Source organism: Melopsittacus undulatus, chromosome 3 (assembly GCF_012275295.1).
Source record: "Melopsittacus undulatus isolate bMelUnd1 chromosome 3, bMelUnd1.mat.Z, whole genome shotgun sequence".
In the NCBI taxonomy this organism is placed as follows: domain Eukaryota; kingdom Metazoa; phylum Chordata; class Aves; order Psittaciformes; family Psittaculidae; genus Melopsittacus; species Melopsittacus undulatus.
In genome coordinates, this window is record NC_047529.1 from 13,395,418 (window position 1) to 13,417,970 (window position 22,553).

General features: G+C 43.0%; 1 protein-coding gene across 2 annotated transcripts in view; it reads right to left on the bottom strand.

Moving 5' to 3' along the window:
* Positions 1 to 22,553, bottom strand: part of ASXL2 (ASXL transcriptional regulator 2) — a 110,980-nt gene that overhangs the window by 25,087 nt on the left and 63,340 nt on the right. For both annotated transcript variants that reach the window (XM_034060446.1, XM_034060445.1), the window contains 2 exons: positions 6,838 to 6,953; positions 2,363 to 2,480 (listed from right to left, as the gene is read on the bottom strand). In XM_034060446.1, the coding sequence (XP_033916337.1) occupies positions 2,363 to 2,480; positions 6,838 to 6,953 (234 nt within the window). The remainder of the gene's footprint in view (positions 1 to 2,362; positions 2,481 to 6,837; positions 6,954 to 22,553) is intronic.

A 22,553-nucleotide genomic window follows, 5' to 3' on the forward strand; every position in this document is an offset into this window, starting at 1 on the left:
TAACCTTTTGCCCTTTAACTTTTTTAAAAAGAGTCTGAACTGGGAACAACAGGCAACCTCAACACACTCGCTCTGCTATTAAATGCTGCATGAGGTATAGCTGGCAAACATGCCTGCTCCTTTCTGTCAGATATATGGTGCCCACCAGCAGCTGTGTGTACTGTTTAACAGATGTTGCAGAAACATTCCAGCCGTACATAGCCAGCATGCCAGGCCAGACTGGTCTAGTTTTGGTTTGGGTTTGTTTAGAGCTATTTGGAAAGGAAGAATAAACAAACATGCTGAAACACAGACAGAATTTTACCCTAAAGAAAACCAGCATGAGATGAGGAAGCATCTCTAGTAATGTAGAAGGTGGCAAGGAGAAGACATCACATAACCTGTGCTCTATGTCCATAGTGGATAAGACAGGAAATCTTGGGTTTCAAGCCAAGGAAGCAAGAGAAGATTCTGATTACAGACTAAGAAAAACATTTTAAGCTCATCACGACCCAGCAGTATGTGCTTGCAGCCCAGAAAGTCAACTCGACTGTACAGAAACATGAAGTGATGTAAAAGAGAACTCCCTAACCTTACACACACACTGTCAGGCCCTACAACAGAAAACTTTTTCCAGACTCTCAGGAAAGAGTTTGAGAATTGTAATGTAGGAAAATGCCTGCTTTTGATGGGGTCAAAAAGGGAAAACTGAATGCTAGGCATTGCTGAGAAAAAAGATGTAGACTGCCAAAATGATGCTATACAAATGCTATACGAAAATGCCATACAAATGCAAAAGAACATGTCCTGCACCCTGAACATTGTGTATAGTTTTCATTCAGTACTGCAAAAAGCACAGAGCTTTGCATATGAGGAATGAGAAATTACAGTGGGACTCCTCAGAATGAAGAAAAGATGCCTACAGAAGTCATGAGTGGCAAATTTATTGAATAAACAACAGTTGTTCATTGCCTGTTTGATAATCAGAAGAAATTAAAGGTATAAGAAGCCTGGCTCAAAACTAAACAAAAATAATCGTTTTCACAATGTGTTGTTTGCACAAGGCATTTACAAAGTCAACATTCCCTGAGATCAGGCAAAACCAGTGAAGAAAATCCCATCCAGTCCAATGAACACAAAGATACTTCCTCTTGATTTGGAGGTCCTACTAGGATCTATTCTGCTACAAGACATTCTCAACACATGTGCCATCAGCACTGTTGGACCCAGGTCACTAGGCCAAATGTGTTGGATTTCAGAGGTCCATGGCTCTGCTTTGGTGCTCAGTGATCTGGGAGGTGGTTCAGAGCCACTACAGGCAATTCTTACAGATAGAATCATAGAATAGTTAGGGTTGGAAAGGACCTTAAGATCATCTAGTTCCAACCCCCCTGCCATGGGCAGGGACACCTCACACTAAACCATGGCACCCAAGGCTCTGTCCAGCCTGGCCTTGAACACTGCCAGGGATGGAGCATTCACAACTTCCCTGGACAACCCATTCCAGTACCTCACCACCCTAACAGTAAAGAATTTCCTCCTTACATCCAATCTAAACTTCCTCTAAGTTTTAACCCATTACCCCTTGTCCTGTCACTACAGTCCTAATGAAGAGTCCTTCCCCAGCATCACTATAGGCCCAAACAGATGACTTGGCAAATTGAGGCTTGATAAAATGATGGTGGCATTAGTCTACTAAGTCATTTACTTGCACAACACGAAAATTGCCTTATACAAACACAGAGGCACTTCTTGCATCTGAAAGAAAACAACTTGAATCAGGCTTACAGAACCAGAAGATTATGGCAATCAGTTACCCTGAAAAGCCTCCAGAGGAAGCTAGCTGGAAGCAATTGCCAACAATTTATGATAACTAGTGAAATGCTGCTGGTGAAGAGAGAGCTAATGCTCCTGAATGAATAAGAGCAGTGATCTCAAATTCTAATGCAGCACGACTGCTGGAAACCTCTTGCGGATCTTTCCGAGCAGAGCATACATCTTTGGAACACGACATGAAAGACTTGCTACAGGATGAGAAGCCTGTTTTGAAAAACATAAATACTAAGAGAAACTAAACTACCTCATTTGCTTAGCCATGAGAACTACCTGATCACAGCATACAGGCAGCTACAGGGAACACATTTATCACAAATAAAAGCTTTTCACCAGACAAAGGCAGAGTAAATTCTTTTCAAGATCTATTCTCAACTGAACAAATTCCGAATAAAAACAAAACCAGGGAAACAGAAACTAGACTATTTCAGGAACAAAAAGAACACTGTCAGGAAAAAAGCACTTTCTTTCCTCAGCCTTTACAAACAATAAAAGGCCAGTTGAAGAGACCCAGCAGTAAAAGAGCACACAAGGGTGCCATTGCACATACCAGATTTTGCAGGTGTGGATTCGCTGGCTGCCTTGACAGCCTTCAGAAGGACGTGCTGGTTAGATGACACAGGCATGCCTGCTCTGCATTGCTGCTTCTGCTGCTGCTGCTTCAAGGCCTGTGGAAGAGGACAGTAGAACAGGAACAAAATGAAATTAAAAACAGTCTTAGAAATTATTAGTACACAGGACAAGCCGCTTGTTTTACAGCAACTGATAGCTGAATTCTGATTCTAACTACGTCAAAAGTGAAAAACGACTTCCCAAACACACTCAGTTCACACGGGACACCAATACCATCTGTTTAAATATGATACTGGCTATTTAAATACACTATTACAAGCAGATAGATCTCCTACCTTTGGCATCTAAAGGAAAAAATTAATGGTTGTAGAACATCTAGGTTGAGTTGTTTCATTCTCTAGAGGATTCCAAATCTGGAGGTGGTTCAAGAAGTAATTATATAAATAACTTCAAAGCAAAAGTACCATCATACTATTCATTTCTGTCTCTTGAAGGAGCAACTAGTACCTCTACTAAAAAAGCAGGCCATTAGGAAAGACTCTGATAATTTAGAAAGTAACAAACATTTAAACACTAAAAGTAAGAAAATAAAATCATTTGCTTTAGAAAAATAGAAAAAAAAATCCTTTGCTTTAGAAAAGCCTGTTAAGGCAACCATGACACAACTGAGAAGGCACAAACAACAAGGCATTGGGTTAGACTGCAGCATCTACCCAAACCAAAGTGTCTGTTCTCAAAAAATGAAATCCAAACCCAAATAAACTTAACAGCAGAATAAATTACAACAGATCAAGTATTCTCTCTCCTGGATCAAACTGCATTATTAAGACAGTGATGATCTCTAGTTAACAGGCCAATTCATTTGGATATAGCACAATATTTCTTGTCACTTCCCATTTTAAAATTCTGTTGTATATTTACAATCATGGAATGGTTTGAGCTGGGAGAGACCTTAAAGCTCATCTAGCTCCAATCCCCCTGCCATGGGTAAGGACACCTGGAGCAGCAGAGTGTCCCACAGAGCCCCCAGCATAGCAACCTCTCCACCAGCACCAGCCTTCTGCTCTCCTTCAGCCTCTGTGTGCTGCCCTGTATGCCCCCTCTGCCCAAATCAAGGGCTTGTTATTTTCCTTCTGTTTGCCTTCAGGTTGTCCTTTGTTCTCGCTGTGCTGCCTGCAGTGGAAGGCAAATGTTTCTCAGCACGCAGGTGTGTTTGCACAAAGGGCAGCTCTGAGGTAAACCCCACTGTGGAGGACGGAAACCACCACTTTACTCTAAAAAGAGTAAATTCAGAAAGAGCATAATTCAAAATGGCACCACTTAGCATCATCAGCACCTGCTTTAATTGTGATTTAAACACAGAAATTGGTGTCCCCAGGGCACTCATCTTCATCAGCTCCACTATGGATGACGGCAGTGATGACAACAGGACCAGGAGCTGCTCCTAAGCCTCTCACTTTTCATCTGCCCACAGACTCTGACCATGGTGTTAAAAATCCATTGGAACAGGGGGATCAACCTAATAGGGAAGAAACTACTGTACAGCTCCCTCCTTCATTAAAAGGTAGCAAAGGGAGTTTCTCCCCATCACTGTTTAATCTTTCCAGCAGGATGAGGACTGACGTGTCCACCAATACAGATTCATGCACTGCAAACCTCTAACTCAGGATTCTTCCAAAAGAGTATAAGGAATGCAGCCATCCGCTGTGTGGTGATGGCACATCAGTATATGCCATACTACTAATCTGTATTTTACAGCTGTAACTCTGATATGCTTATGAACTAAATCATTACCCTTATTTCTTCAAGGACCTGATACTCACTGTCAGTATAGCAACAGCAGGTGTTCCAGGGTTAAAAGTTCTCACTCAGGGATCTTCTCTCCCTTCCCTCCAGTAGAATCATAATTACTTAGCACTCAAGACAGGAGGGCAGAGCCCAACCAGCCATCTTCTCCAGTGCGCACCAGCTAATAATCTAGGTCTCAGACAAAACTAAAAGTATGAAAGCTTTCCTACATTCTTGTTTCACTCAGTATCTTGTGGTTTTCCTACTACTCTATTTATAATACCTGTCTCCTTACTGCAATCTGTATTTCCTCATTTTATCTACTCTTTTTAACTTTTCCTGACCACAGTGGCAACCATGTTTAGGAAAAGGTGAGCTGTTTCAAAATATTTGACCATATGAAGTATTACCAAAATGACAGAATTCCATTCGAACTAAATTCAAGCGATGGTTTAGGTATGCAATGTTTTTAATCTGACCCAAAACTAGAGCAAATTTTAGAAGATGACGACCAGTGACAAGCAGTGTTCCTCAGTGGTCGGTGCTGTTTAATACCTTCCCTGTGAGGGTGGTGAGGCCCTGGCACAGGGTGCCCAGAGAAGCTGTGGCTGCCCCGTCCCTGGGAGTGCTCAAGACCAGGTGGGATGGGGCCTGGAGGAACCTGGCCTAGTGGGAAGTGTCCATGCCCATGGCAGGGGGTTGGAACTGGATGGTGCCTTCCAACCCAAAGCATTCTGTGATTCTATGACCATTGGAAATAGCTTTTCGTCCTATAGACAGCTGCACAAGTGTTAAGTACAAAGAGAAATGCAATCTAGACATCAAGGCCTCCATGTGGTTCCTTATTTTTCTTTCAGGGTTTCTGATTTTTTTCCCCAAATCAAGGAGATTAACAGTGAAACTGAGAAGACCACCTAAATTTTGGAACTCACTGACACACTTCATTACATTCAGCACTGAAATAAGGTTGCTCAGGAAGCAGATATCTCAGAGTATGAAAGCTGAGGAGCAGAGGAGTGAGAAAGGAGAGAGAGGGGAATGAATAAAAAGCTGAGGGAAAGCTGGTGGGAACAGTGGCATGGGGAATTTGGACATGAAAAGCAGAAAATTATTAGGCATGTAGGGACAGGGGCTGGAAAGAGAATGTTAGATAGAGTGTAGGTTTGGAAATGTAGCTTGGGTTTACACAGAGGTCCCTTCCCTTTCTGTGAAACAGGGACCTACAGACCAGAGAAAATGAAGAGGAACTGCTGAGCACAGGAGAGGGAAGAGTTTTGATAACAAACCCACAGTCTGTTTGATCAGTCTCGAGTCTTTGCGGATGTTGGAGAGAAATGATTGCCAGTCAGGCTTAAAGAGGGATGGATGAGGAGGGGAAAGCAAAGAGTGTAATTAATATCTTGCTGAATTAATGAGAAGCTATTTTGTGAGGATTTAAATGCAAGTGGGAAAAAAAAATCTGCCTAACGTGAGAACACAATCTCACTTCTTTATTGCAGCCATCAGCAGCAAGCAACATCATCAGAACACTGATACTTCTGTCAAGAAACAGCCAGGTGGGAAAAGAAGGAAGATTCCCTAAAGCCAGCATCTCAGTTTGACATCAACTCAACTCCCTGTTGCTAGAAACAAAGCCCCAGTTTATTCAGTTGCCTTATCTCCCACTGTAATATTCTCCTTGATAATGTTCATTCTTCTCTCTCACTGCAGATGCTTTCCCAAGGCCACAGGCAGCTCTATCAGCTGAATGCCATCCCAAGTGTTGCATCTCAGCTGGTGAAACTCAGAAAAACAGACTGGGCTAGAAAAGGTAAATCCTATCTAGAACACATGATTTCATCTGTCTATGACAAGCTTCTATAATCCCTGGACTAGCACCTACTCTGCAGCTTGATTCATAACTCCTTACAGATTTTTGCTTTACTAAGGAGTAAATCTAACCCTGATAAAGCATTTCCTTTCTAAGGATCAGGGAAAATTAAACAATGCAGTTGGGGAAACACCTGCACATAAGACACTTGGGGGACCAATTCATCTTGCATGCTTCATTAGGAGAAACAAATCATTTGAAGTGCAGACACTCACCCATCCCATCCTGCACGCACATAATTAACACTATCTATACACCAGTTATTCTTCAAGCATGGAAAATAATCGGTCCCCCTCTTTCTTTCATTAAATCCAGCAGAGGTGCAATGCAAAGCCAGTGTGCTTTCCTTCCCCTTCTTACCTCTATATACCTATAATATCCACAGAACTCCTAGGAAGGGAAAATACGCTGCTAGCCAAGGGGAAGAAATCAGTGCATTCATTTTTTTTTCCCCAAAACCCCTTTGATTTAATAAAACAGACTGTAGAAAGCTAATCACACTCATCAAAAGGTTTGGTAAAGAGTAATAACATCTTATATCCATCTTCTAAAATAATAATTAAAAGAAGTCCAAATGTTTATTTAGGGTAAAAGCAAAAGAACTAAATAGCACAGTATTTGGAATCACCTCTAAGAGAGAGGAATATTTTAGCAAACCTCTATTTACCATGAGACAGCCATGAAGTCCTGTGTTACTTCCCCGCAGCGCACAGTCTCACCAAGAAAGATGATTAACCAGAGAAGCAGATTTACTGCAGCAATCCCCAGACTAGGCTCCAGGAAAGGCTACTTACCTGTTTGAGTGCCTTCTTGCTATGCTTCTGGGATGAGGAGATGACTTTGCCTGCCTGGATGGAAGGGGACTGGCAGCCTGACTGAGGAGAGGATGTCTGTGACAGTCTAGATGACACTACGAGAAAAAACAAATATATGTGTACACATAACTCGACCCTTATACACTTGCCTGCAGCACATTAGACAGTCCTCATCATTGCAGATCATCTCATGAGGCTCATAAAAATTGCACCTTTAGCAAATGTTACTTTTTGCATGAAGAATCATTTCTGTTTCCTCCCCACCACCAAAGCAGCTGTTTGCCTCTGAAAGCCAACAGCGATTTCTATGATCAGCTTCGTATTTTTCATCTCTTGTCCACTTCTGTTTTATTAATCTTGTGAACAGCTGCTATCGAACAACAATGCAGCTTGAGAAAGCACTGGGTTTAACCAGGTTTAGCCAGTTTGAATCTAACAGGAAGTACAGGTAGAGGCAACTGCTGTCTTCACCTGGAATGACCTGTGGTCAGACACTTCATGGACAACAGTTTCTGATCAGATTCAATCTGAATCCTGTTCAAGAGTGGGAAGATGAACAACATGCAAAGGAAGTGGAATTTGACTATCACTTGCTCATTTTTGAAAAGAAATACAAGAATACATAGGATATCCCAGCACATGAACATATATTTTCAGTGTATGACCCTATACGCTCAAAGAAATCTCTTCCTCACCATGTGGAGTCCCATAACAAGGCTCCTAATTTCAGGTGGTTTAAACTTTAAGCCAGTCATTACAACCATTACAACCAAAAAAACAAGGAGGGGAATTAAAGAACAGCTGGTGATGTAGCTCAAATGTACCTGTTTGGCACCGGATACTCAAAACACTCTGCTCTGGCAAGCAGAGGGCTGACAAGACACATGGCCAGCTAGGGAAACCAGTTGCTCCCAGTCTTCCATAATCACAGGTTTGCCTCTGTTGTCTTGACAAATATATACTGTACTGGCTAGCAACCAAGGTGAACCCACCCCATGTAGAGAAAAAGCCAAGAAATCAGCACAGTAGGGCTAATCATAGAATCACAGAATGGTTTGGGTTCGAAGGGACCTTAAAGTTCATCCACTTCCAACCCCTGCCACAGGCAGGGACACCTTCCACTAGACCAGGTTGCTCAAATGTGTTTAGCTGCTGAGACTGAAATAGTACAACAAAAAAAAGCCAAAAGCAAAATGATGTTATGTAGACTGCCTTCCACTGCACAATGCTGTAACAAAACACACACTATGGACACAGAGCCAAGAACATCAGTGAGATACAGTGGCTCCTGCAATGAACAATAAAGAGGCAGCTGGATAAATAACCAACATAAGTTCACAAATTCATGACCTGTCTATATATCTGCATGTGAATTTTTGTAGGTGATAATGCCCACTGTAAGATCAAGAAGCAAAAGGAAGACTAGAAAAAGGTTTGATCACAGAGAGGTGGGAAGGGACCCCTATCATAAAGGCTGATAAACAGATTCACATTTAAATTAGTGCTTCCTGAAGTAATTAGCTCTATAAAACACAGGGCTAAGCTACTGTCTTGCAACAGAAAGGAGTTAAGGGGTAAGGACCACAGTTCTTCATTAGCAATAGCCACAGCAGGATCCCACTCTGGATCCACAGAGACGGCAAACTCCCCAAAATAATGCAGTGACAATAAGCTTCAGAAAGGAACATTTCAATAAAATGCATAGAATTACTAACAAAAAATTTATAAAAAGTAAAATTCTCACATGTGGCATGGACAGTAAATGAAAAGAGCCACAATTTTTAGACAGGGTATACAACAGAGGTTGAGGTGATACCAGACTTGGAAATGTTACCACAAACAACAATAAAAAGGTATGGTAAGGAACTGGTAATTGAAAAGTAACTGACAAGATTACCATATGCAGCTGATACATGCACACAATAAAAGATGACACAGTCACACAGCAAGCAAAATTGCCACTTAAAAGGATAACACCCCCCCCCCCCCGACCTTGATGTTGTACCAAGACCTGGAAAGTAAAGGAACGGTTGTAAACTTGCAATTGTCACTCAATTTGGTTGAACCTGCAGTTCAAGAGGAATAAGATCATGCTGGAAAAGATCCGAATCCGATAAGCAGCTGAATAGGAAAAGCAGATCTCAAACTCATTGGGATTCTCTGAATGCATCAATCAAGAGAATGGGAAGAAAAGAAAGTCTGTTGCTACGAGTTCACTCATACTTTTACAGATTTTCAACAAAAGGCTTCTAAAAATTATTTGGCTATTGTTGAAAAAACAAAGAATTGGCACAACTCTGCTGCTGGATGGGACAGAAGGCAAAGAACAAAATTAAATGGTAATCAGGCAAGAAACCAGAAGAAATTCTGCAAGGTCACATACTAAGTAGGAAGCAGTTTAATGCTTAATGATAGACTGTAAGCAAAGAGCAAAGTAGGAAATGTTTAGTTAAGGTCAGAGATAACTGCGTGGAAAATCAGAGAAATACAACCCAGAGAACAAAACATTCAAAATACAAAGTAAAACATAAAAAAATGAGTAAGTAAATTTTTGGAGGAAAAAAAAACCAAGATTCTTACAGAACCTGTAGTAAATCTAAACAAACTGTCGTCTCAGAAGGGGATCCACTACAGCTGACATTTGCTCCAGTGAATGAAAATGGCCAGCAAGATGATGCTACATGTAAGGACGCAAAGATGAAGTATATATAATTCTTATTGTATGTTCACACTGGCAGTCTCGTATAACACATTAAAAATTCAATGGGATTCAGGGAAGTAAAGAAAACGGTTATGGACATGGAGAGCCTGGGCTCAGTGGAGCCATTGGCCTCCCTCCTGCTCTAATGAGGCACATTCCCAGTCTGCAGCCGCTGGGCAAACACCACAGCCTCATCCTTGTAAAACTAACCCTTGGTGTTAAACTACGGAGAGAAAGTAAGTTCAGTTTAATATTTCAAAACCCAGGCACAGAAACAGATTGACTGTTACTGGCATTGAGACATCTGAATAGCGGGAATATGAACCACATCCTCTCTGAAGCCCATCACTGATGAAACTACAAGTTCTGTGTGAAATAGAAAGATTAAGCCAAATACAGACTAATCTTTGCCAGCCTCATTCTCTATTCACATTTTAATTTTTATGCTGCCCCTGGACAAAGAAAACTAATTTTTCAAACCAGGAATGGCAGCACAGGCTAAAGCCCACATCTAAGAAGACAACTCAACTGGAGATGAGACAATAAAGCTGCATTATGATATTTTGCACATTTTCTTACTGGGTAGAAGTCCTTGGTGCCACAACGGCTGCTGTGCTGGACTCACAGCTGCAACCACAACAGAGTCTCAAGAACAAACTGGGGAACTGGAGAAGGCCAACCATGTCCCAGCTGCCTGAGCTCATCTGTGGGCCCCCGAAGCGAAGGCGGGGATGGATGGGAGGATAAACCTTGTGAGAGTACATCCCTGCATCCTCAGACCCAAAAGCTCTCAGGAAGGTCACATCCTTTTAAAAACTTTGCACACAGCCAAGTGGAGGTACAACAAAGACGTGCATGTGTAGAAGACTCCCATAAGGATGAGGCTTGACAAGTTGAGATTTGTTTCCTTTAAACAGTATTTGAGTAAAGTTAGTTCTGTCTTCACTTCAGGCTTTCTTATAATTTGAAAAATATGTGCAGATGAGATTGATGCCCGTAAATCTTAAGAGCACTTCTGGAGAGAAGCTGCAGAAATAATTACCAAATGTAGAGGAACGCTGGGAAAGTGGTGCTTCCAGTGAGGCACTAGGATATCAAGCTACTCCATGAGTTGCTTTGCACTGTTTCTATGTCAATAGGGATTTCCTTGATCAGCTTAAGATTAGGAAAAATGGCGGGCTAGTGCCTGGCAAACAAATTTCAGTAGCTTTCATGAACTAGGAACAGTAAACAGAATCCCCTCATCCCACAAAGGCACACGAGAGACAGGATGGCAACATCACTTGATGTTAACTGGTAAGGACAGAACGTGCTTAAAGCGCAATGACAAAAAGCCTCTTATGTTTGAGGGTGCTGGCTTGGAGAGGTAATAAAACATATGCATCCATAGCCAGAAGAGCTCCAAACCAGCCAAATCTGCACACTTGGCCCAAAAGTCACTGCGCCAGCTGGTCCATCACAAGATTTCATTGCTTCCTGCCATTGGTTTGGCTGGGAGAGGAGTTTGCCAGGTGAAATGTTAACAGCTCTCTAAGATGAAAGCAGATGAGATTAGAGTGGAACATGTGTCAGCCAAACCTCATGAACTTTTTGACAATGAGTCAAAACTCATTAGACAAACTCAGAATGGATTCAGTATAATCCCATGTCCCAGCTGCAGAAATCAAAACCAGAGGAAGATCCAGCTACAGCCAATTAAAGCTGTAATTTGAGGGACACAGACTCCTTTACACTTTTAGACTTCTTCCTTGAAATTTAATTCATATAAGAGCATTCTTCTAATGAATGGAATTATAACACAACTTCAGCTATGTTAAAGATCAATTAAACTAGAAATTTCACTCTGGCAAACCATTTTACAAGGTATTTGGTTCTCTTAAGATTTGCAAATTCTAAACTATTGGTCAATCAATTGTATACATTTATAAAGAAACTGCTAACAGCAGCAAAGAGAAGGAATAAGAACTATTTAACAATAACTTATCAAAGATGAGTGTCCCTTTTAGAAAAATCACGGTAAATTGCTACAGCTATCAAACACAGGATGTAGCCCAGGGATCCCTTCTAACAGAAACAGTGCGACTGCACAGTTTTATCCAGATGCTGCCTCGTGCCTTTCCTTTCAGGTAAGAGTAAGGACTTTCTACTAGGCCCTGTTGGATGAAGGAGCTCAGAACCTACCATACCCTCCCCACTGTCACCTCCCAGAACAGGACCGAGAAGCTGAAACTATCTCACCACCGAGGAAACAGTCTAACTCCTCATTCTCAGGGTGTCAGGTACCAGCATGGTTCAGCAAGAGACCAAAATAACAGAAGGGGGAATGTGCTCAGAGTACTACTTTTTTCGGTTCCTTGGATGTCTCACCTTGCATGGGTTATTTACCTTTCAGGGTATGAAAGAGAAGGATATTTGTTTGAAATCCCACTGGCTTCCACTATATATCTGCTCACTTGCCTCAGATACTTACTAATATTCTGGCTAATGTTTGCTCTTCACAAACAGTGTCAAGTAAACCACAATGAGAAAATACAGACATGGCTGATCTTGCTTTGGGGCAGCAAAAGTGACTGTACGAGAGTCACGTCCCCCTGAGATTACATGGCTATTAAGTAGAACTATAGAGATCTCTGCTCACTCAGTGAGCCATTTCCTTTCTGATTGATTGCCTTATCCTCCCTGTCCCTGTGTGGACCACAGCTGGCTGCAGGACAGTGGGTTAAGCCAGTGCAGGAAAACACCTGGAGCAGCACTGAGACAGAGAGGGGGGAACAGGAAAGGAGAGGGGAGATCTTACAGTGAAAGAGCAAGGACGATGACAGAACTCAGGACTTTTTTGGCAGGCACTAAAGCAACTCCTAAATAAAGACTGAGATTTCCTTACACTCATGCAGCAGAGATGACTGCTGGGCTTCTCAGGCTCTGGAGAGAGACTTTTTTGCAAGGGCCTCTAGGGATAGAAGGGAAAGAACTGGATGAGATTTTTAGAAGTTCTTCCCTGTGAGGGTGCTGAGGCCCTGGCACAGGGTGCCCAGAGAAGCTGTGGCTGCCCCATCCCTGGCAGTGTTCAAGGCCAGGTTGAATGGGGCTTGGAGCAATCTGGTCTAGTGAAAGGTGTCCATGCCCATGGCAGGGGTTGGAACTGGATGAGCTTTAAGGTCCCTTCCAACCCAAACCATGCTGTGATTCTATGCTTCTATGACACTGCTGAGGAAAGCAAGCTAAAGGAATGATCTCACATTTATACAAAGGTTTTATTTCAGTGAGTCCAAAAGAAAATTACTCTTAGGGTTATTCAGCTTAAGGTCAACCACGGCAGTTCACTTTACCAAATACTGGCAAAATTAATCTGACAAGAAAAGTCTTCTGCTTGAACTGTGGCTGAAGACAACCAAAAGCAACCTACCCAAATGTCCCTAGTTTAAAAACACCACACAGATGCTGTATTTTGACTGCAACAGGGCCAGTGATACAGGCAAAGGGCATGGCCTTGCAAACCACTCACACAGCGGTTCCTGCAACAGTAGGGGTTTACTGGATCTCTAACTTTCTTTAAAACTCAGAGCTAATTATGGATTCAAATATGCAATAGAGGGAACTCTCACCTCTGGGTAAGTGCAATCAAACTATTTTGGAGTAATGAAACCATCCTGCTAAATTTCTACTCAAGAGCATTAGGTAAAAATTCTAGCGGCGATAAAAACGTTTCTGCTGGGTAACTGCTTCACGAGCATTACCAAATGCTCTGGTTGCACGGGCTGCAGAAACCATTGCCACCTTATGAATGGGCAATGCATCCTGATAATTCATTCTTCTCATAAGGAGTCCAAAATCTTTAATCCCAATGCCAGGGTAAATTTGATTTATTATTTGACACAGAAGCAGCGCTCTTCTGTATGCTCTTCAGGCATGACATTTAATCTTTGCATTCAAAATGAGCAAACTGCTGTGTGGTCCTGTCCCACCAATCAGCCCTGTGCTTGCCTTCCTTGCTCTGTCAGCAGAGCTCAGTGCAAAGCCATGTGGGCACACAGATGAGAAGCTCACCTCTGCTGGAGCTCAGAAGCAGGAGCTCTGCTGGAATTTTGTCTTTGATTTTGTTGGAGCTTAGGAGAGGATAATAGGAAACAAAATAGGAGATCCAGAGCTCCTTCTCAAGGGGTTGCATGCATTTCCATGGGATTATCTGCCCCCAGATCTACACATTCAGAAAGTAAAGGCTACACTTTACTCACGTGGGAAGAAAGTACAGTCAAGCTGAACTAAAAATACAATACTCCCCCCCACCTATGTGCAGTCATAAGCTTAAAATAACCCAATTTTACACAGCTAATGGGATCCATATGTCTTACATGAAAAGCCTCTAGTGAAAGCCATTAAAACATGTTTTGAGAAGCACAAAAATGTCTCCAGTTAATCCAGCGCCCTTCTTTTCTACAGGTAAGCCATTTACCAGAATGAGGGCCGGAACTCAACCTGGAATTCACATCAGAACATCATCATACTTACAAGTGAGACAGCCATTTAAAAGAGCTCTCCTCCACATGACTGTTCCTGCTAAAATGAAGGAAGAAATAATGTCCAATTGTGACTTTCCAGGACTCCCCCTCCCACATTCACCCTGGGTAAAGCTGGAACTTGGACAGGGATCCTACATTAATCTTACCAGATTAAGGGTTAGAAACATACAAGAGATCAATTGCTTGCTTTGTATGGAGGGACTGGAGTGTGTTTTGCACTGGCAGCTCTGAAGCACTCAACTGATGTACTCAACAAGTCTGGGTCTGATCACTCATTTGTCTCCACATGCTGTCTCCTGTCCCAGTTTAAAGCTTTCTTTTAAATTTATTAATATGTGCTTTCTTGGATACACTGGGCAACTCCTCTGCTCTAAGAAAGGACATCACAAACACTGACAAACATGTTATGGAAGAACGTGAATGAGAACAGGAAAGACACAGCTCTACAGCTCTGCTCCAGTGTAGAAATAAAATTGGCACCAAAGACCTCTGCCTAAGTAGTTTAACACTATGAAGAGGACAGTGCTGGATCACTTAGAGAAAGATCTGACAACTAAAGCTGCCAGCAGTAGCCAAGACTCAATATGAAATACTTGAGACACTGCCACCAAAACGTATTCCATGTGTCTACGATGGCTCTTCACCAGAGGGACAGGTCACTTAGGAACTCTTTGGGATGCAGGACCAAGCACAGCCCTTCAGACTGGCCGCAGCACTGTCCAGCCTGGGCACAGAAATATCCATCAGCATTATAAACCTCTCAGACAACATCTCTGTCATAAAGCCTTACTAACTGCAGAGATCTCTCAGTTAACAAACTCCAGGCTTACCTAAATGACACAAATTTAGTCCTGGTACCAGCCCAGGCATGGGGAGAGCATGTGACTATGGCTGTTATTCACAGCATGCAGCACCTCTAGAATACCAGCCACAAACTGGCAGATCTTGCTGCAGACTGAATGCGTGCAGAAGGAACCAGCCCAGTCTGCTGAGGATGTAATTATAAAACAAACGAAACTAAAAGAAACAGTTAAAAAAAAAAAGCTCAGTAATTTGCATCCCTATTACTTCCTAGGCTCAAGCATTTTCAAGTTTTCTGGAGGACACACAGCAATCACAAAGGCACAGCTCCCTGGGTATTTAAAAAGTCAAATCATTATCACCAGTAAGTTCTGAATTTAGAGCTATTTTATTGATCCAAACATTTTTTCAGCTGTTGTACTCGAAGGAAGAAGAGAAATACAGTATTTTACACATACTCATGAAAAAAATTATAGCAGTAAGTGGTAATGACCTCAGCTGACATCACATTAGCCAACATCAGTGAGTTGTTGAGTTTGTTGGAGCTTTTTGCTAAAAACCAAACATCACAGCAGATGTGTGCCTTCAGGAAAAAGTCAAGGCTGTATGGGTGAGTGAGTGGCAAACCCAAGTTATCCATGATATACATATGGCAGCCCACACAGTTGACAGAAGCGATCATTCATCCCCAATCATTCATTCCCACTGATGATAAATACCCAACACTCACTGAAAGTCATTTGACAACTGACACTGGCAGCTGCCACTGCCTGGTGTCAGTGCATCACTGCAAACATTTCAGCTTTTTACTTTCCCTAAAATCATAGAATCATAGAATAGTTTGGGCTGGAAAGCACCTTAAGATCATCTGGTTTCAACCCCCCTGCCATGAGCAGGGACACCTCCCACATGTCACCCAATACACTTCCCTCTTTCCTAAAAAATACCTTTAGAGCTCAAAGCACTTTGCACTTCACCTAAACTTCTCTCCTCTTAGATGGTGAGAAGCAGAAGTGAAATTATTCAGGTTAAGGCCTTGTATAAAACCAATAACTTAATCTCAGAGTCCATTCTGTCAACACTTACTGCTAAAGTCGGTTGCTCATGTTTCTGGTGACAGCACATGTGTACTTCAGGTCTGTCCCTACAGCTCACCACAAAGGCAGTGGAAAAAACCCATCCCAAATGCCTAAACAATACCTGTACCACTTCATGATGAGAATGAAAGATAGAAACCCAGACTGTGAATACCAGCACCGATGAAGAAGAGCTACCCTGGGATGGTGGAAGAGCTGTCTTCTTCACAGCCACCTCTCTGATGGCTGGAGGCAGCCAGGTGATTCCTGCTGTGAGGCAAAGAGATATCACAGAGATGTCTGTGCCCTACAAGCGTGCTGGGTACTAATGGCCAATGATGCCTTGAAATGGGAGAGGGAGAAGGATGTGATACCCCACAAGGGAAAAAATCTTGTAAGGTGGATGTTTCTATATAATGATATAAAGTAGGGAGAACGCCTACACTGAAGCAAGGGAAAAAAGGAAAATCCCTCTGAACATACTAGTGCAAGAATTATTTTGAAAAAGGTCAGTATCTTATGTTCTTGCCCCAGAAAAGCTCCCAGCCCTAGCATTCAACCCCTAAAGCAGCCAGTTTTGACATAACAGACATCCAAGTAGATACAACCCTTGTCATGCCAGCACCTCCTGCTGTCATGCAAATACATGTGTGGGGCAGAAGCAGCACCACATCTCTTCTCCCTCACTTTTCAGGCATTGCAACCAGAAAAGGAGCTTGAAAGCATTTCTGTATCACAAACGTGAAGGAGAGAGATTAATTGTGCAACAGTACACACACTAGGTGGATTTGCTCTGGCTGTCATGGCCTGTGAAAGGAAATGAAGGCAGGTCATGGCCACTGCTCTGCCAGTCCATAAAGCTCTACTGGCACAGTCAGTTGAAACCCAGCAACCTGTCCATACAACATACAAGCTTCAGTAAGACTCCTTCCAACACGTACTCAAAAGAAAGGATGTGAATTCAAGCTCAGCATCAATAAGGCCCTATGGAAGCAGAAGCTGAGGCTGAGGCACAGCTTAGTGGTGAACTTAGCAGTCCTGGGGTAAAGGTTGAACTTCATAATCCTAAAGGTCTTTTCCAGCCTAGCTGATTCCATGATCTACTGAGAAGCACAATCAGCACAAATACAGCAACTGTCTTTCTAAAACATCCACCTTGTAACAGAGCTCAACAGTTTGGCTCAGCAACAGCAACTCCAAATTAACACCAAGAGAAGACCAAGGCACCCGTGTGTTAGTATGAAACAGCAGCAGTGTATCTGTGTGCATTCATTGCTGTTCCTAGGAACAACTGGTTTTAAAAAACTACAACAGAAATTGCAGTGCACACACACAAAAGGCACTGGTGCCATTTGCTGTCGAATGTTTTCAGGCAGTGCCACTTCCCTGAAAAGCTTGTCAGAACCCAAAGCTTTACCTCATGGCATCAAGCATGAAATGCCCATAAAGCTCAAGGGAACTTTTGTTGGCTGGCATGACCAGCATCATTATATTTTTATTAACAACTGTATTTGTTGCATTGTATTTTTATTATTTTGCATTTTTATTAATTTATTTTTAAGAGAATCCAGTCACTATGCAACTCATTTGGCATGGAAATACTTGCTCTGAGGAAGTAACACACCTGCAACAGAAGCTGCATACAGCTTTGTTCCCTGTAAAGCAACCCCCTTTGGGCAGCATATGCTTGTGTAAAACCCCTGTAAGTTACAGTGAAGATTCTTCTTATGCTTCTTTACAGACTCCTTCAGTAAAGTATCATTTTTTTGAGTATTACTCGTGACTACCTACTAATACCACAGCATACTGAAGACACATGAGTACCTGAGGCACAACAATGCATCTGGAGCACAGGAAGGTTGTTAAGGTACACAAACAAATGAATTGATTGACTGACTTGCTGTCATCAGAGGGAGGTCTTACACACCAACCCTAGAGCAGCCTCCATCCCTTCCCTCAGACTGTCTCCACATGCATCAGGTGCCTCCCTGAGCTGATTCAAATTGCCTTTATCACTGTTTTCACAGGGCTATTGAGCCATGCTGGCTCACTGCAGCATCTCTGTGGCCACCTAAGTCCAGTAAAGAGAGGCTGCAGACTGGAGTCCTGGGCAGAAAGAGTCTTTGAAGCAGCTCAACTGACCCTCAGCATCTCTGCACAGTGGACACTCAGAGGCCAATATAAGTGGGACTGAATCCTTCGGATGCATTGTTTTAGGGTAACAGAACATGTTTCTGGGTTGCTGCCTCAAACACAGAGCAGATTAGAGGTGGCCAAACATGAACCATATAGGAAGCCAGTGTAGGTGTTCAAGGAGGGGAAGATGTGGGCATGGTCCTCTGAACTCCCATCTGAGCTCCAGCATCCCTTATCACCCTGTTGTGACTGCATTGGGGCAGCATGGCTGCTCTCCTCAAGTCTGGAAAGCTGCTTACAACTAACTCATTAGCTCCTGGGTCTTTTGATCATTATTACTGTAGCTTGTCTCTGCCAATATACATTTTAATAAAAGAAAGTAAGACTTTTAAAAAACATGTATCTCATCCAACCCAGCCATGCAGCAGCATGACCTGCCACAGTCTGCACACTGAATGCCCAGCTACCACCTTTTGTGTGCCTGCGAGGTCTCTCACAAACTAATCCTCTTAATGAGGGTTTGTTGCCAAATACACAAACATGAACAGAAATCTCAGGACAGCACAAGTGCCTGCGAGGGGATAATTTGGTTATTGTGTGCTTCATGACAGTGATAAGCAGTGAGGCCTGGACTGTAGCAGCAGTGATGCCAATGCATTTACTGCTGAGATGGCACTTGCACAAGTATTCAATTTTTTGGAGAAGAGCCACAAATTACCCACTAGACTGAGCTCCCTGATTTTCACCCCATGAAGTAGCATTTTTCTTCACTGGTGAAACCACACAGCTGACATGGAAACAGTCAACTTAGACAATTTAGGAGTTCTCTAATTAACTTTTATGCAGAGAAACTGATAAAGATATTATGATGCAAATGGCTGCATTTAATATAAGCTCTAAGGCACTTAGCTGAAATATAAGCCCATGGCTTGAAGTCCTAAATTAGGGGTCAAAGCACAGTCAGTACAGATGAACTTAAACTTTTTTCCTGTATTCCCTCCTCTGCTTTTACCTACTGTCACTTCAGTGACATGCCTACCTCTCCCCAGGACAGGAAACCTGCATACACCATCCAGCACTGCAGCCTCTGATCTGTGAGCCATGCTAAACTGAGGCTGAGACATGTCCAACTAAAGGTTCACTATTGGAGAGCAGGAAAATTCACTGCTCTTGAGAGACCAGTTTCTAGTGAGCACTGTCCAAAAGCTATCAGAATAGAGCCATTACAGCTCTTCCCCACACAGTTGTTTGTGATTAACTCTTCCCGATTCTGCCCATATGGGAGTTATCACTCAGGATCAGCAAGGTCCACATATGAAACCCATTGTCAGCAGCACTTCCAACTCACCCCCCAAATTCATTTTCATTAATTTGCAAACGCACATTAAAAATAGCTGAGAAACATTCAATCCTTTCAGCTGCAACCAGGATGCACATCAGGCCTATCGGCAGCTGCAGCACAGGCACCAAGCGGCTGCTGTGGAGGGGCCGGCCAAAAATCGCTCGTCCTGCAGTTTGACAATGGATTCCATGATTCCTAACTGAAAACAAAGGAAGAGCCAAACTGAGGTACTTACAGTTCTGGTGAAAAACAAACAGCACTTAGAAACTTGCCTCCCTGATGACCCCTGGACTACACTCTCTGTGCCTGTTGCTTCTTTGACCTGTGCCCTTGTCCATGGCTGTAACCGAAAGCTGCTCCAAAGCGCAGGCACGATAACAGGGAAACAAACTTGATGTTTTCTTTATTTTCCTTTCATCAAGAAACTACGCAGTCAAATTTCCAGTCCTGGGCTCAGGCACTGCCACGGCAGGGTCTTACACTGCTAAAATACGGCTTTAAAGTGGACAAAAAAATCCATTTCCCTACACTTTATTCTCAGCAGCAGCTGAAAAGATCCTGCTGATGTTAAAAGACACTCCCCCTTACCCAGAAGGACAGACAACCAAGCTCCAAAATTAAAGTTTGGCAAGTGAAAAAGGTCTGTAAAAGAAGATTGCTGGGCAGCCTTTGCTATAGGCACTCCCACTTCCATTGCCTCCCAACATCATTGAGGAGAACACGCTGCTCACAGCAGGAATGGGGAAATCTCCCTGCACCCCTCAACTGCCACAGCACTACCAGAAGGCAGAACAAACACAGGGAAAGAATCCTCATCACACATGGCTGTTTCCTTCACACTTACTGAAGTCCTTTTACTCAGAGCTATCAGCTGCTTCTGTATCAGTGTGGTAACCAGTACGGTAAATCACAGACTCGTATCACAGAATGGTCTGGGTTGCAAGGGACTTTAAAGCTCATCCAGTTCCAACCCCTGGCACAGGCAGGGACACCTGCCACTAGACCAGGCTGCTCAAAGCCCCATCCAAACTGGTCTTCAACACAGTCAGGGATGGGGAAGCCACAGCTTCTCTGGGCACCCTGTGCCAGGGCCTCACCACCCTCACAGGGAACAACTTCTGCCTAAGAGCTCATCTCAGTCTCCCCTCTGTCAGGTTAAAGCCATTCCCCCTTGTCCTGTCCCTACAGGCCCTTGTCAAAAGCCCCTCTCCAGCTCTCTTGTCAGCCCCTTTAGGCACTGGAAGCTGCTCTAAGGTCTCCCTGGAGCCTTCTCTTCTCCAGGCTGAACAAGCCCAGCTCTCTCAGCCCATTCCCAGAGCAAAGATGCTCCAGCCCTCAAAGGATCTTCTTGGCCTCCTTTGGACTCACTCCATCAGCTCCATGTCCTTTTTACACTGGATACCCCAGATCTCATGTATCTGGCTATAATATATGGAAATAAAGTGCAAAGTCTTAAAAACACCAGTTCACGCAGCCTTATGTAGTCACCAGTACAATCTTTAACATTTACAAAAATCAAGATATTACTTCGGGCCATATTTTGCAGGGACAAGTGGACTACTGGACTAGAAGGTGGCAAAGTGCTAAGGGCACAGGGAGTGTGACCATGCTCTGTTCCAAAATGCCCAAAATGCCAGAGACAGTCTGAAGCACTAATACTGATACTTCATTGGTACTTCATTTTAAACGACTTATTTGATTTCCCACAGTGATGAAAACTCTGACTGGAAAGAAGGACATTGCCAAAAAGTCCAAGTGAAAACACAGATCATTCAAGAGACATTCATTAGACCATCAGTAACTCACAGGTAATCCCACCACTCATCAGAAACATGGACTAGGAACATTCTTCTCTTAGAGGAGAAGCAAAGGAAGCAACTAAAATAAATAATGTATTATACATCACTCTGAGTCCTTGACAGCTGAAGATGGCAGCAGTCACTGCAAGTTCAAACTCTGCTGCTACTGATGCTAAAAATGCAAAGAGGCAGTTATGTGGCCAATACTTCTTTGAAAAGCACAGTGCAGGAGGGCAGGAGAAACGTCAGTTCCTCTGTGGTAAGCACAGGGCAGTGCTACATACCCAGGAATTTAGAACATCCTACATATTTCTTAAAAACTAGATTTTGGCAAGGCAAAAAAAAATTTCTCCTCTGTTGGTAACACATAATGGTATTGGTCACTTGGGGCAAATGCTATGCAATATCCATCAACAAAGACTCCTCACATCCCTACTTTTCAATAATGTGTGTACATATATGTATACATATATATATGAACTATACATAGTGTTCCTACTTTAAATAATGTTTGGACAGGACATTCAACCAAATTCAAAACATAAATGACAAACACCCTAACGCAGAGATAACCCATTTGCATGGAGCTGATGCTGCCACCAAACCTTGATGTGCATGTGGCAGCACATTTTCCTGCTGCAATGCCTCGCTGAAATACAAATGCTTTCAGCTGCCTAAAATACACCTGGATCTGTTTAACAAACAGAGCTCAAAAAGGGCAGCAAGTTTTGCCCCAAACAGAATACAATGAGATTGTTCCATCAACATGGTTTTGACAGGCTCAAGCAATTCTACCCCGTGAGATGGTTCACCTCCTTGAAAAGCTGACATGATCATAGAATCGTAGAATGGCTCGGGTTGGAAGGGACCTTCAAAAGCTCATCTAGTTCCATCCATCCCTCTGCCACAGGCAGGGGCATCTTCCAGTAGACCAGGTTGCTCAAAGACCTGTCCAACCTGGCTTTGAACACTTCCTGAAATGAGGTCCTCCTATCAATAACATGTAGCCTGGTTTGCCCCCATCATTTCCAAATTGTACAGTGACACATCTCCTTAGCACACGCCTCTGCAAAGTTTGCTTTTTCAATGGTTTCTGCAATAGTGAAAGAGGGAAGATGCCACAGCCAACATCTCTGGCCAAATGCTACCAGACCAAACTACTGCATCCTGTATGTCCTGGTGGCTCCTCACAGGACCTGTCCAGCAGCCAGGTATTACCAGTGTAGAGCAAAAACGTGTCTGACAGCAAGCACCATCAGGAGGATGTCAAGATATCCAAGTATTATATTCACAAGTTGTGTGGAAAAAATAAGTAAATAG